Source organism: Ipomoea nil, unplaced genomic scaffold (genome assembly GCF_001879475.1).
Source record: "Ipomoea nil cultivar Tokyo-kokei standard unplaced genomic scaffold, Asagao_1.1 scaffold2704, whole genome shotgun sequence".
In the NCBI taxonomy this organism is placed as follows: Eukaryota; Viridiplantae; Streptophyta; class Magnoliopsida; order Solanales; family Convolvulaceae; genus Ipomoea; species Ipomoea nil.
Genome location: NW_017619132.1, coordinates 2,878,265 through 2,891,374, shown reverse-complemented (window position 1 = coordinate 2,891,374; position 13,110 = coordinate 2,878,265). Strand labels below are relative to the sequence as shown.

The 13,110-nt window shown below is 34.3% G+C and overlaps 1 protein-coding gene across 2 annotated transcripts; it reads right to left on the bottom strand.

The window, feature by feature from the left end:
• Nucleotides 1-7,762: 7,762 nt before the first annotated feature.
• LOC109156136 (vesicle-associated protein 4-2-like) lies at nucleotides 7,763-10,534 on the bottom strand. Of its 2 annotated transcripts, none has more exons than XM_019303981.1 (7): nucleotides 10,067-10,534; nucleotides 9,871-9,941; nucleotides 9,218-9,299; nucleotides 8,973-9,103; nucleotides 8,639-8,716; nucleotides 8,430-8,549; nucleotides 7,763-8,046 (listed from the first exon to the last, which is right to left on the bottom strand). In XM_019303981.1, the coding sequence occupies exons 1-7, from the start codon at nucleotides 10,332-10,334 to the stop codon at nucleotides 7,987-7,989; spliced, it is 810 nt and encodes a 269-aa protein (XP_019159526.1). In that variant the 5' UTR covers nucleotides 10,335-10,534; the 3' UTR covers nucleotides 7,763-7,986. The 2 variants fall into 2 exon arrangements, with proteins under 2 accessions (XP_019159526.1, XP_019159527.1); XM_019303982.1 differs by having other exon boundaries at nucleotides 8,985-9,103; nucleotides 10,067-10,533.
• Nucleotides 10,535-13,110: the final 2,576 nt, after the last annotated feature.

The following is a 13,110-nucleotide window of genomic DNA, read 5'->3' as shown; positions in this document are numbered from 1 at the left end:
TCCATGAGTTTAAGTTGGAAATTTTAATTACTTAAATAGAACTGAAAAGTTACTGTTAGATATGTGCATACGATTGTATTGTTCACGAGTTTTATAGCAAAGTATGATTTGATTTAATTAGGCATTTACATGATTACATCATTCATATTCAAAATTTACTCTTTCCACATAACTTAATTGGAGTTGTTCTTTCGTGATTTATGTAATTTGTATTCTTGATATCTATATTTTTCATTACGGAGTAATTTAATACAATTAAACTTTAAATTAAGTAATAAATATTGATAATATTATTAGTTAATAGTTATTGCCACGTTATTAACAAAACAAGGCTCAGGATCGGGAAGGTGCGCAAAATATATATATAATATATGTCACCAATATATTACGTGTCAAATGAACTTTGAATTACTTTCAACCTAAACACAAATGCGTTTCTGTATTTATTTTGCTTTATTATTTTAAATTATTGAAATACGCCAAGATTGGACTTTTGAGGGTGCAGCCTTGTGAGTCAGCCAATCTTTATGGACAAATGTCATTCATCGCTGCATAGCTTAGAAGTCAACGCCATGCCACACTGCACTTCTGGTTCTGGACTGCATACCATATGTTTTATTAACATTTTTTTTTTAATTTACGAAAAAATCCGCAACCACTACTTCTATAAAGTGTATTTTAAATAAAATTTATTTTTATTTGTGAGTTTAATTGATAAAGGATTATAAGAAGAAAACCAGTCATTTTAAATTGTTCATAGTTGATTAATTCAAATCAATAACATCAATCTTAGTATTGCTAAATCAATTGTCATACCAACTTGAAAATGGTTGTCTCAATTTTCTTTTATACTCGGTCAATATGTAATGTGCTAATTTTTTGATTGATAAGATTAATATTTGATAGTTAAAATGAAAGAAAATACATTCACCGACTACATACATAGTCTGCATTGTACTTGTGAAGTTGAAAACATAAACAGAATCTTTTGTCTCCCTGTAAAACATGGAAATGGATCACAAGTGCCAGTGGAGCGCAAGACTTTAATCATGGAAATTAAATGTGGCTCTTGTTTTTTTTTTTTTTTTTTTTTTTCCTCTAATAGGACTTTGGGCAATCTGTGCACCAACCAGTTTAAATTTAGTGGCCAGGAACATCTCAGAAGCTGAGCCACTAGTTTGTGAATTATATTGAGAAATTTTCCAAAGTCAGATGCATTATTTGTTGTTAGTTTGAACAGTTCCGACCCAGATCGATTAAAGTCTGCATTCATAGACTTAATTGTGTATAGCTTCAATATATATAATGCGGATGTGTAAATACCCATGGCTCACAAAAATTTAAAACTTCAAAAACCCTAGAAATGTAGTTACAATGTTACATTAACAACACTAAGAGAGTAATTTGTTAAATATATAATTTCACTATTAATTTAGGGTTTTTATTTGAGATGAAATACATTCATTATAAATATACATGTTGGTTTTATACCCTATGCTAGCTCGATCTGATTTTGCCTTGAAGACGAGTGGAAGATCGAGGTAAATCATGGATGTGATATATCAACTGGTCATGCATCCTACTTATTCCTACCATTACTAGCAAAACAAAACTTTATGAGCTTATTTAGGATCGGTTAGTCACATGTTAGTTTTATGAGTAGTCTTACAATCGACTTAAATATTTAATTAAAACAAAAACAACATAAGAGATTAATCTAAGATGAAATATTATTTCCTTCCAAATTCCTAGATTGTTACTTGTAAGCATATATTTTTGGGATGTCATAGTTTCCCACTTTGGGTTCAAAGAAGCAAGGCGATAGTAGACACCTGTACCGGCCTAGAGAGGTCGAAAGCAGTTGCGTATGGCCGCAACGCATGGCGCTACATCGTCGCATCAGCGACGGCGGCGGCTACTTTTTGTAGCTTTTGCCTTTTTGTACAGTAGTAGGTAGTAGTACAGTAGGGTAAGCTTTGATTTTGTGCTCATTCTGTTTTTGGATTTTCAAACTCGTGGAATTCTGGTATTTCATTCATCAACCTTTAAGCTAACGATAAAAGATTTGGTCAAACGTTTCTATACCTCCCGCTCTAATTTAATGGAATAATGGAGCGATAAATTACCAAATTGAAGCATTTGCTCCATCTCAACTAAAAGCTTAAATTGATAGTTGGATTGCACATTAATGGTGGTTATATGTTCAACACGCCCCCTCACGTGTGACGTAGACAATCTATAATCTATGGTTATCAAATTCAATCATTATCTGTCATTACCTATAATCTACAGCCTAAAAACCAACTGAGTTGCTCATGCGATCGTCTAAATACAACTTTAATAAAAAAAAATGTAATATTAATCAAAAAATGTAATATTAAAAAAAATGTAATATTAATCGTACATAAATTGATTATTACACATAAGGAAAAAATATGATACTTTTTTGTCATAATAGAATAATTAACCCAAGGTCAAACAACCTCCTGCCACTTCGTCTCTCAACCCTTGCTTGTATCGCACGTTTATCCTTACCTCTATTTATCTTAAATACTGTTCTAGAAGAAATCATGCTAAGTTAATCACAATGAAACAATAACCAATTTAACCAACTAGCTATAGACACACATATATGCAGGGGTTTGGTGTACTTTTACACCAAATTAGTTTCAACGAATTAAATTTTATATTTACCAACAGTTAAACAAATAGATAAAGTTAATAAGTTATTTTAACCATACATAATGGAAACACATAGTTAACCCAATAACCCTTATCCTAACAAGTTACATCATTCGTAGAAACTTGTGTCATGATTTTATTAAAACAATATTAAAGTCAATAATTAACCACATATTAGGAAGTAAATATTAAAAAACTTTGAAGATAAACATCAGGGTTTGTTCCCTGTTTCAAGACAAATCCTATCTTCCTAATATTTAATTAAAAACTCCTAATTGCAATTAATTTAATGCTTAGGAAAATATACATATATATTGAAATCTCACATAAAACTAAATGATATATATAGTATTTTCTATAACGTAATAGTAGTATGAGGAAGGACAGAAAAACTTGATTAATTGTCATCATTATATGTAGATATTCAACTTTAAAACTGAATATCTAATAACTTCCTATGACCAAACTCTTAATTTAAGTAATTGTTTAAGAGACCTTATACTATGAAAACTTAATTAATATTTACAATATATAATTAAATTAGGGAAAAATCTTACAATTGAATACCAATAAATCATACACCTGTCTGGATTAACCTTTGACTGTTGTGTCTGCTGTAAGTAAATTAAAGATTAACGTTAAAAAATAAAAATATTGTCTTCGATTTGCTTACTGAGGTTGCGGCTGCTTCCTAATTTTTGTTTAATATGAAACTTCGATTCGCTTACGCTGCATATACTTCTTGAAGGGAATTAGTTGTCACAAAGATAGGGTTAGCCAGTGAGAGCTTTCCCTGAGGAGACGCCACGTCACCAGAGTTGACAATTTTTATTATATTTTTTTGGTAGTTATATGAATGTCGTTAGGTTAATAGTTGTGAGGTGCTGCTCGATGGCCCTCAACCAACTTTGATTTTCTGCGCCCATTTTTCCTCCACATTTTATTAAACAATATAATACATGCATGTCAGATCGATATGATTCGGTGAAGGGAATACATACGTTAATTTATACTTTATATATGCGTATATCAATACGATTATACGTGTACGCACTTGCCATGCACAATTTGATTTTTTTTCCTTTTAATAATACAATAAAAGAATATATATATATATATAAAACCTGCTAGAAGACCGGCGATGATGTATCATTGTTTGAAATTTTTGCGTACGTGCTTACCTTCATGCATGCATGCAGATGCGTGTATCTTTGCAGGGTGACATCGCACGTAGAGGACGTCTGTTGTGTGTTTATATATATATATATATATAAATTCAGTTCTTGTGTGGGTTGGGTGTGTCCCGTGCGGCAGTGCGGTTAAATATGAGCCATTGATCTTGCCTAAATCAACGTCCAGGATTGACAATGATTAAAAAAACGCGGTGGCAATTTAATCTTTTTGCATCTAGGTCAAATTTAAGGTGCATGATTTTCCTTCTTAAGTTGTGTGATTTTCCTTCTTAAGGTGTATAATTTTGTGTGTGGCTTAAGGTGCGTTAGTTGTTGAAAACTTCAGTGCATCAATCTAAAGCTTTTGGTGCGTAGTTTTCCTTCTTAAGGTGTGTGGGTTGTGTGCTTTAAGGTTGTTGAAAAGGTGTGTCGGCCTCACTACTGGAAATTATGAAATTTTCGACCATCTGAAAATGATCTTAAATTAAGTTGATACCAAAAAGTCCAAAAAGTGGTCGGAAATAGCAAGAAAGGTTTTTCCGGATACCAAAAGTGGTCGGTACAAGACTTTCGACTTGATTTAAGATCACTTTCAGGTGGTCGGAAATTCCATAATTTCCAGTAGTGCCTAAAGCTTTAGGTGCATGGTTTTCCTTCTTAAGGTGCGTTAGTTGTTGAAAACTTAAGTGCATCAATCTAAAGCTTTAGATCCGTAATTTTCCTTCTTAAGGTGCGTGATTTGTGTGCTTAAGTTTGTTGAAAAGGTGTGTCGGCCTAAAACTTTAGGTGCGTGGTTTTCCTTCTTATGATGCGTGATTTGTATGCTTAAGGTGCGTCAGTTGTTGAAACTTAAGGTGTATGCCATTTTAAAACTTTAGATGCGTAGTTTGTGTTCTTAAGGTGCTTTGTTTGTGTGCTTAAGGTGCGTGGTTTGTGTACTTAATGTGCACCATTTTAAAACTTTAGGTGCGTGATTTGTGTTTTTAAAGTGATTTGTTTGTGGTTAAGATGCGTGGTTTGTGTACTTAATTTAAGGTGCGCCATTTTAATACTTAAGGTGCATCTTTTTGCATTAACCACACGGAAAATTGTCTTTGCACCTAATCCATTCCCTATATATATATATATATATATATATATATATATATATATATATATATATATGATAAAATGATAATCCTTCCTCCCATGAGAACTAACAAACTAACATGAATGCATATAATGTGAGCGTATTAATTGTAATGATTAACATCAAGGATTACAAACATCGAATCTAGGTATTTAGTTCGATTTATTTTGCTTCATTCCATGATGCTCCACTAAGTATGCTCAATATTAAAATATTAATAAATATAAATAATTAAAAATTAATATATTATGCAAATAATATATGTATTATCACATATGACTTAGCATTAATAAAAATTTAATTAAAATATAATTAACAATTAAATTAATTATATAATAATTTTAATAAAATGATAATTAAATAATAAAAAAGAAGATATGCTAGATATAAGTATATGGTAATAACGATAGAGTCATCAATGTTAGAATTAAATAGTAACAAAGTTATAACATTGAAGTGTAGTTTTGTCTAACATGAATTTAGTAAGGATAAATTTGTTCAATAAAATTAAAATGTACAATATTTAAAGTAAAATGTATACTTTTACTTATATTCAAAAAACATACATAAATCAATATTGATAGATATATTATACCCACGACCCGACCCGACCCGGGGTAGCAATACGGACCCGGAGCACCACGTGGGAGCCCAAGAGCAACACGGACCCGGAGCACCATGGAGGTGCCCCGATCCGAGCCGAGCTACGTGGGGCTCGGGTCGGATGGCACAACCCTACCCGAGCTCGGGACACGACCCGACCCGGTCCACACGGGCCCGGTCAAAGTAGTGATCTAACCACCCCCCGATTTAGGGGGAGGCGGTTGAGGGGTTTAGCTTGTATAAAAATCCCCTCCTTGTCCTAACAAGGGGCATTCTATCTACATTCTACATTTATTATACACTTTGTCCTAAAATACTATTTTAATAGCCAATTCTACGGTATTTCATACAATATACGGTCTCACGGCCTTATGACATCGTTCTATATTATTTATTTATTATTCGTATTATATTTTTATCCAGATTTATTGATTCGGGTCCATCTCGGGTTAATTAAATTCATCAAATATATATGTGTATATATAATTATATACGCACACAACTTGCACACACATACACACATATGTGTGTGTGTGTTTCATTAATTTTATAATTTATATATAGCATATATATATATAATTGGCATTAAGTTTCTTTCATGGCGTAAGCACGTATGCATATTCACATCTTTTTACGCGTAATGATAAAGTTCCATTCAAACTGCTTACGCAATATGCCTGCGCGCGCCGGTTTATTATGTCAAGTGTTGTCAAGGAGAGTTCATATTATAAATTTATAATGAATTTTATTGTATAAATTTATAGTGATGTCAAGTGTACCAATCTAGCCAACATAAATCCTACACTATAACAGGTCATGTTTTAAATTTGTTAACTCGACCTAGCTCACTTAAATATTTTATTTTTAAAGTAGATGTAATATGACTCTGGGTGTTATATGGCAAATTATTGTGTGGACCATAGTCCACATAATGTTATGTGGACCATAACAAAAAGTACATTTTTAATATACTAAATATACATTATTTTTGTACTATATATACATTATACAATATAATGTACACTCAGTACAAAATTAATATACATCTCCTGAAAATAATATACATTATTTTTGTACTGAATATACATTATTTTACAGTATACAAAATACGGTTATGGTCCACACAATAACGATTGGTGTTATACAAAATATAATTTTATAAAATTGGCATAATTTACATTAGTCATGTACTATGTGGCCTATGGGCCATTGCTTTACATTCGGTTCAACTATATACATAAAATGAAAATAAAACATAGCATTGCAGATTTGCCATTCCAGGCTTAGTCCAATGGGCCTAGAAAATTCTGGCCCAATATCCTACAGAACGGGTCGATCCGGGTACGGGGCCCAACGAAGAGCTCCGATCGCCGTTGAGAGGTTTTTCTGATTAGCTCTGTCCCCAGCAGTTCAAGAACATGACTTGCCGGAGCGAATCGTCTGCCCGCCGCCTCTCGTCTTGGCTCCCACTTGCAGTAAACCCATCCGGAACGCCGGAGAGCGGCGGGCTGTCGGCGGATTTCCACCGCTGGCCGAGACCCGATTGGTTATTCACGACGGCCACGCTGGCGGCTATCCAAACTCTATTCAAGCAGTTCATAGCGATCCCTTTCTAGCTTCTTACTTTGCTTCCCAGAGTCTTTTAGAATTCGCTTTAGGATTTCCGGTCGAAATACTAAGAATAATGACAGTGATGGAGGAGATCTGAGAGATGAGCTCATATACAATGGAGATTGGAGAGTGGGGGACAGGTGGCAATCTTATCCGACAGGACCAACAGATAGCCGACACCAAGGTGTGCTACAGTTACACTGTGGGCCCATGCATTTTTCTTTTCTTTTTGTCTTAATTTCTTTAATCTTTTTAACTCATAAAGTGATAAAGTTCCTATCTTTATCCAGTAAGTTCATTTTTTCTTTGCACCATAAATCATAATCAAGATCACATCCAAATTGGGTCTCAAATCATTCATTCACATTTTCTAAGTGGATCATACGGTTGATTTGGTAACCACAAGGTTACAAGTTCGACTGACAATAAGAATAGTCCAGTGGCCTTTTTGACTAGGTTTACTTCCTTTGGTCATTTGCCGCCTAGGATCACAAAGCGACGTTTATTCCGTGTGAGTAGTGACTGTGGGTTTCACTCTTCATCCCAATACAGAGAAAAGAAGAAGTAATTCAATGTCAGCTACCAAATTGAATACTTTTCAGGCTTGATATTAGTTCATAGCATCCTAGACAGATTTAGAGAGTATTTACAAATAGGAATGCAGCAGGCAGTAGCTAACATGGTTGTGATATCAAAGTGCAGAAATGGTTGACAGAAACTTGTGAAGCTCCCCTGATCTTAGGGTGAATTGCTGAGAATTTGGAAGGTTCTCTACACATATTCCAATGTTTACACTGAATCAACTCCATCAACATGTTGCCTAGCCAGATATCTTTCCCTCCTTTCTTTCTGCAATTGCAAAAACACAGAGAGCAGATCAAATGAGAAGCCATGGCAAGGCAGCTTTTCAAAAACTCATATATGCATGTGCTGTTCTGTTTAGATAAACGAGAACAAGAATCCAAAACAATGGCAGAAAATAAAGAAGACACAATTTACGTGGTTCAGCAATGTGCTTAAGTTCACGGCAACACCTATCATCCTCCAATACATTATACATATGGGACATACACAATATGTTAATTGGTTCCAAATTCTAGTCCTACAACTCTAGGAGAGTTGAGGTTGTTCTTGCATTTTTTTCCAAATACCAACACTCGGTTGGAACTCGAGAGGGTGGTTTTTATTTTTATGAGATTCGGGTTTATAAAGTAGAAGTTAAAATAACTTACCCATTCATCTATAACAAGACCTTCTCCAACAATTTTGGGGCCATTATCTTCTGGAGGCTTCTTGCGTGCTTCGAGCTCTGCCTCAGCCTCTGCTAGTTGACGATTAAGTTTCTCTAGTGCCTTCAGACGGTAAATAAAGCATGAGAAATGGCGGTGCGTAAATAAACCCGCCAACACCTCCATGTAGATTGGTAAAAAAGAATACTTACAGCGCAAGGGCGCTCTACGTCAAGGAAGACTACTCTCAGTATTTGTTCAACTGCCACTTCATCCTTTTGTTCATCAAACTGTAAAAAAAGTTGTTAGTTAGTCCAGCGCATTAATATGTTCTTCCAGAACCCGCATATAAATGATCTCAGTTTACGTTTTAACCAAACACCGCTTCAAAATAGATTTTAATAGAAGCATGTTGAGTTTGTCTTGCCTTCTTTACCTTTTCTGCCATTATTATTGTTTCTTGTTCTTGTTAATCTCAACAAAGCATATATACACACACAATATAGCAGTTCAAATTCATAAAATAAAAGGAAAGATCGATGTTACAGTGTTACTTGCCAGCTCTGGCACATAATCCATGTCCCCTTTTACTTTTAAGCTCATTATCTTGAACTTGACCCTGCTCTTCTTGCCAACTAGTTTCTCATTATTCTCGGGCGGCTCCACGAATTTGAACACTGTTGATAACAAAACCATTGAACCGAAAAACATAACAAAGCAAAACCCATTTCATAAATTACACACAACGATCACTACACCGAGAAAATGAAAACCAAGAAAGTCATTACCACCTGTTGCAATAAGGCTTTCATCCGGAGCAAGTATACCTCCCGGGGGACGCATGTAACAACTTTTCGGTGCAGTTGTTTGGAACTAAGATAAAATCAAAGCAACTAAGATTAGATACATATATATATATTTAGACTCGTCACTAGCACTTCTTGTCTTCTTATGGAGACAAACTTGGATTGCATTATAAACAAAAGATGTTCGAAATAGTTGTATACATTTGCTAAGTTCACTATTAGAACAGTTCGCCTTTCTGTCTAGGCCCTACTACCATGGAAAATGATGCAGAAACTGTAGAAAGACATGGAAATATATTACTCCATGGTACATTATTCCTAATGGACCGACTAGATTGGCTACACGGTAGGCACGATTTCAACATCCTGCACTAACTTAGTCCACAGAATCATTACTGTCCCCAACTTGATATCATTCATCACCTTTTCTATCAATGAAATTATAGCTGTTTGTTCAGGCAATGCCAATCAGCTCAAAAGCTTTTTGACATAAATGTACCCACCTATCTATGCACAAATTCAGGCAGCTAATTGTGATTTTTTTCTGAATTTTCGCAGGAATTAGACATGAGAAATGACCATTTAGACTAGTAAAGAAATAATGCACTGGCAAAATGCTATCTTTTTTGCAAATATACCTTAAAGGCAACATGAGCTTTGGTAACATTCTTGATTCTGATTGCGCTCTTGACCTGCTTCCCAGGTTCATCTTCAGGAAAAGAAACGAAATTAAAGTTTGAGAAGGAAATTGAAAAGTGTGGTGAATGTTGAGCACATAATTATCTTTAGGGGAAACCAGAATCCCCAAAGTGAACGGCAAATTAAAAAGCTTACATGAAAAGTATAACTTGTTGGGCGGATCAAGACTGAGCCTGCGGCGGGTGGGAAGAAAAGACTTGATGTTCATGGAAGGAAGCTTAGCAGAGGGGTTATGGCGGCTGGGCTGATGATCCCCGGGCAGCCCATTGTCGGGGTGATTCCTGAAAGATGAAGAAGAAGAAGCAGAAGGAGAAGCATTATTGGTTGAACTCCAAAAGCTGGGCAGTTTGCATAGACTCCAAACTTTGCCTTCTGCCACCGATTTCTCGCTGGAAATTGCCATCTTCTCTATCTCCCTATGCCTCTTTCTGTGCTGTTTGATTCGAGTTTTTGGGAGGGCGGAAAGAAGGATAGTTGTTGGGGTCTTGAATGCAATTCTTGTTCTTTTCTAATGAGATGTTGGAACTTGGTGGGGATGCTGTCAACAGTCGCACTTGGGAAGAGTGCCGTTTGTAAAAAAGAAGTCACTGTGCCAATGTTTACATGAATTCTTGGATTCTAAGCTAGAGACACGACCACAACCTTAACAAATGCAAATAGTACCAAAGTATACTTGTTCCCGAAATTAAATTCTTGTCAAGACTTTCTTGATACTGTAAGTGTAAAAATGTTGAATATTTAAACCTCTTAATATTGGCCTAGATTAGTTGTCAAAATAGTCTGAATTAATCACACTGTCTGGAGTAGTTGATTGGATCAGCACAAGAAAGTAATCCAGGAAGTATGCATCTACTTCAAATCTTTTATTAGGTCAAGACCCTATCATGGGGGAGATCTACATCAATTGGAGCAAGCTAAAATCAATGATGGAAAGGGTGCTTGATGTGTGGATCGAAGATCTCTTTACTACATATATAAAATGCTACTTTGTTTAGTATTGACTACACACTCTTTCACATGATTTTACTCTGAAATTTCTTGGTTAATTATTCCAAATTTATTCTGTATTGCTGAGTGTGAAGAAAGGTCCTTAACCAGTTCATGAAGAAATGAAGATCGCCTGCACATCGGATCCACTGGAGTAGGCTCTGGAGTAGTTATAGGTTATACTTTAGTGTGTAATTAACTCTCCTCTTGTACTCCTTTTCATCATAGTGGATTTGGGTTGATGTGAGTGGCCCCGTAGACGTAGGAGTGAGGCTCCGAACTACGTGAACATTTCCTAGTGCATGCTTTCTTTTACTGCTATCTGTTTTATGTTCTTTATTCTATCTGGAGTAGGATTGCATCTAGTCCAGCTTTATAATTGAAATAAAATTAAATTATTAAGTTAAATCTTGCATTCAAGACTCACGTGCTTTTTCAGGTACACTTGTTATATAGTTTTTTTAACGTAATTTACTTTTTATATGTGATTTGCGACTATTACACGTGAGGGATTTACCTAGTGTATATCATTTGATACTAATCATAGGTTTCTCCGTTCTTAAAAAATAAAGAATATAATTGGTATTGTTATATCAAGTTCCATAGTACCAATATCAATATAGTATACATGATTATACATGTATAATTGTGTTTAGTTTATAAAGAAGAACAATGGGTAAATGATATTTGTAAGGTGGGGTTAAAATTTAGCTTCATTCATAAGTGAATGAGATTGGGGAAAACTAAGGAGGTTGATTAAGGGTAAAAGTGGAGTAAAAGGAGGCAAGATTAAAGGGAAAAGCAAATGTAGAGTGAAATGTAAGGAGAAATTATGCTCCATTGTGGCTAGATAAGCAATTATAACCTTGATTGGTGGTGGTGCCATTTCGTGTGTATAAAAGAAAGTTGAGGCAATAGAATATTAATCCCTTTTAGTGATGGTGGCACTGGTTACAGGACATATATAGTATTATGAGCAACAATGATAACAAAATTAGAAATGAAAATGTTATTATAGTTAAATGATTAAAATGATATTAGGGTGTATTTCTTATTTAAAAAGAAAAAAACCGGCCTAATAAATATAATGCAGAATGAGAGTTTGTTTTATTTGATGGAACAATAGGGATATTTTTATCATCAACATGAAATATGATAAAAACTCTATTTAAATATAATGATGCTAGACCAAAATTGTGCAAAGTTATGGCTGATATATATGTCCCTTACCTATGCAATTTAGATGAATGTGTCAAAAGGTTTATTTAACTAGTAATTCATGAAAAAACTATTTGCACTAAAAATAGAAGAAGGAGAAGGGAGAAGGAAGAAGAAAGAAACACCACTTAAAATCGAATAGAAACTATAAAAATTTATTTTCAAATTTCAACAAGTAATAAGAAGAAGAAGCTTTATTTCAATTATGATTATGCCACTTAAATGTGGCCCTCTTCCCAAAAAGCCGATTGCTATACGGTAGGGTTTATGTTGTGGTGCATACGGATGCAAAAATGACGTCTTTTATTAGAAATGTGTATTTCACTTAAAAAAAATTCAGTTCCGATTCCTCTCAACAACATTATGTTGTTCATTCATTCTGGAATTTTAGTTCATAGATTCTGGAATTTTAGTTCATTGATTATGGATATTTAGACGTGAATCGAAACTAATTTTTTTCATTCATGCTGGATATTTAGTTCATTCATTATGGATTTTTAGTTATCTATTCTAGAATTTTAGTTCATAAATTCTGGAATTTTAGTTCATTGATTCTGGATATATAGTTCAAATTATGTACAATATAATGTTGTTGCTGAGAATCGAAACTGAATTTTTTTTAATTGAGATGCGCGTTTTTAATAAAATGACATCGTTTTTGCATCCGTATGCACCATGCATGGTGCATACGGATGCACATCATAATTTGCCTATACGGTGGAGTATGGTTCACACAGCTGTGTGAACCATGGTCAAAAAACATCCTCGTTTTTAAGTAAAAAGAAATGGATACAGCAATCGTTACTAATCTTGTATTTATTATGTGCTGAAAAAAACTGAATAACATGTCTCACATATATATTAAATATATATTATCAAATGAAACTATAGTTGAATTAAAATGTGAAAATTGTGTTAAAGTGGTGATGGAATAATGGAGTGTGTGTGAGAGAGTATCCTCACACCAGATATCG

What these genes read in the sequence shown, in the direction of transcription:
- LOC109156136 (XM_019303981.1), bottom strand. Translation starts at nt 10,334, where the DNA reads ATGGCAATTTCCAGCGAGAAATCGGTGGCAGAAGGCAAAGTTTGGAGT. An exon ending in TGAAAGCCTTATTGCAACAG is followed by an intron (nt 9,104 to 9,217) that starts GTGGTAATGACT and finishes TGTTATCAACAG; the next exon opens with TGTTCAAATTCGTGGAGCCG. An exon ending in ACGTAGAGCGCCCTTGCGCT is followed by an intron (nt 8,550 to 8,638) that starts GTAAGTATTCTT and finishes TACCGTCTGAAG; the next exon opens with GCACTAGAGAAACTTAATCG.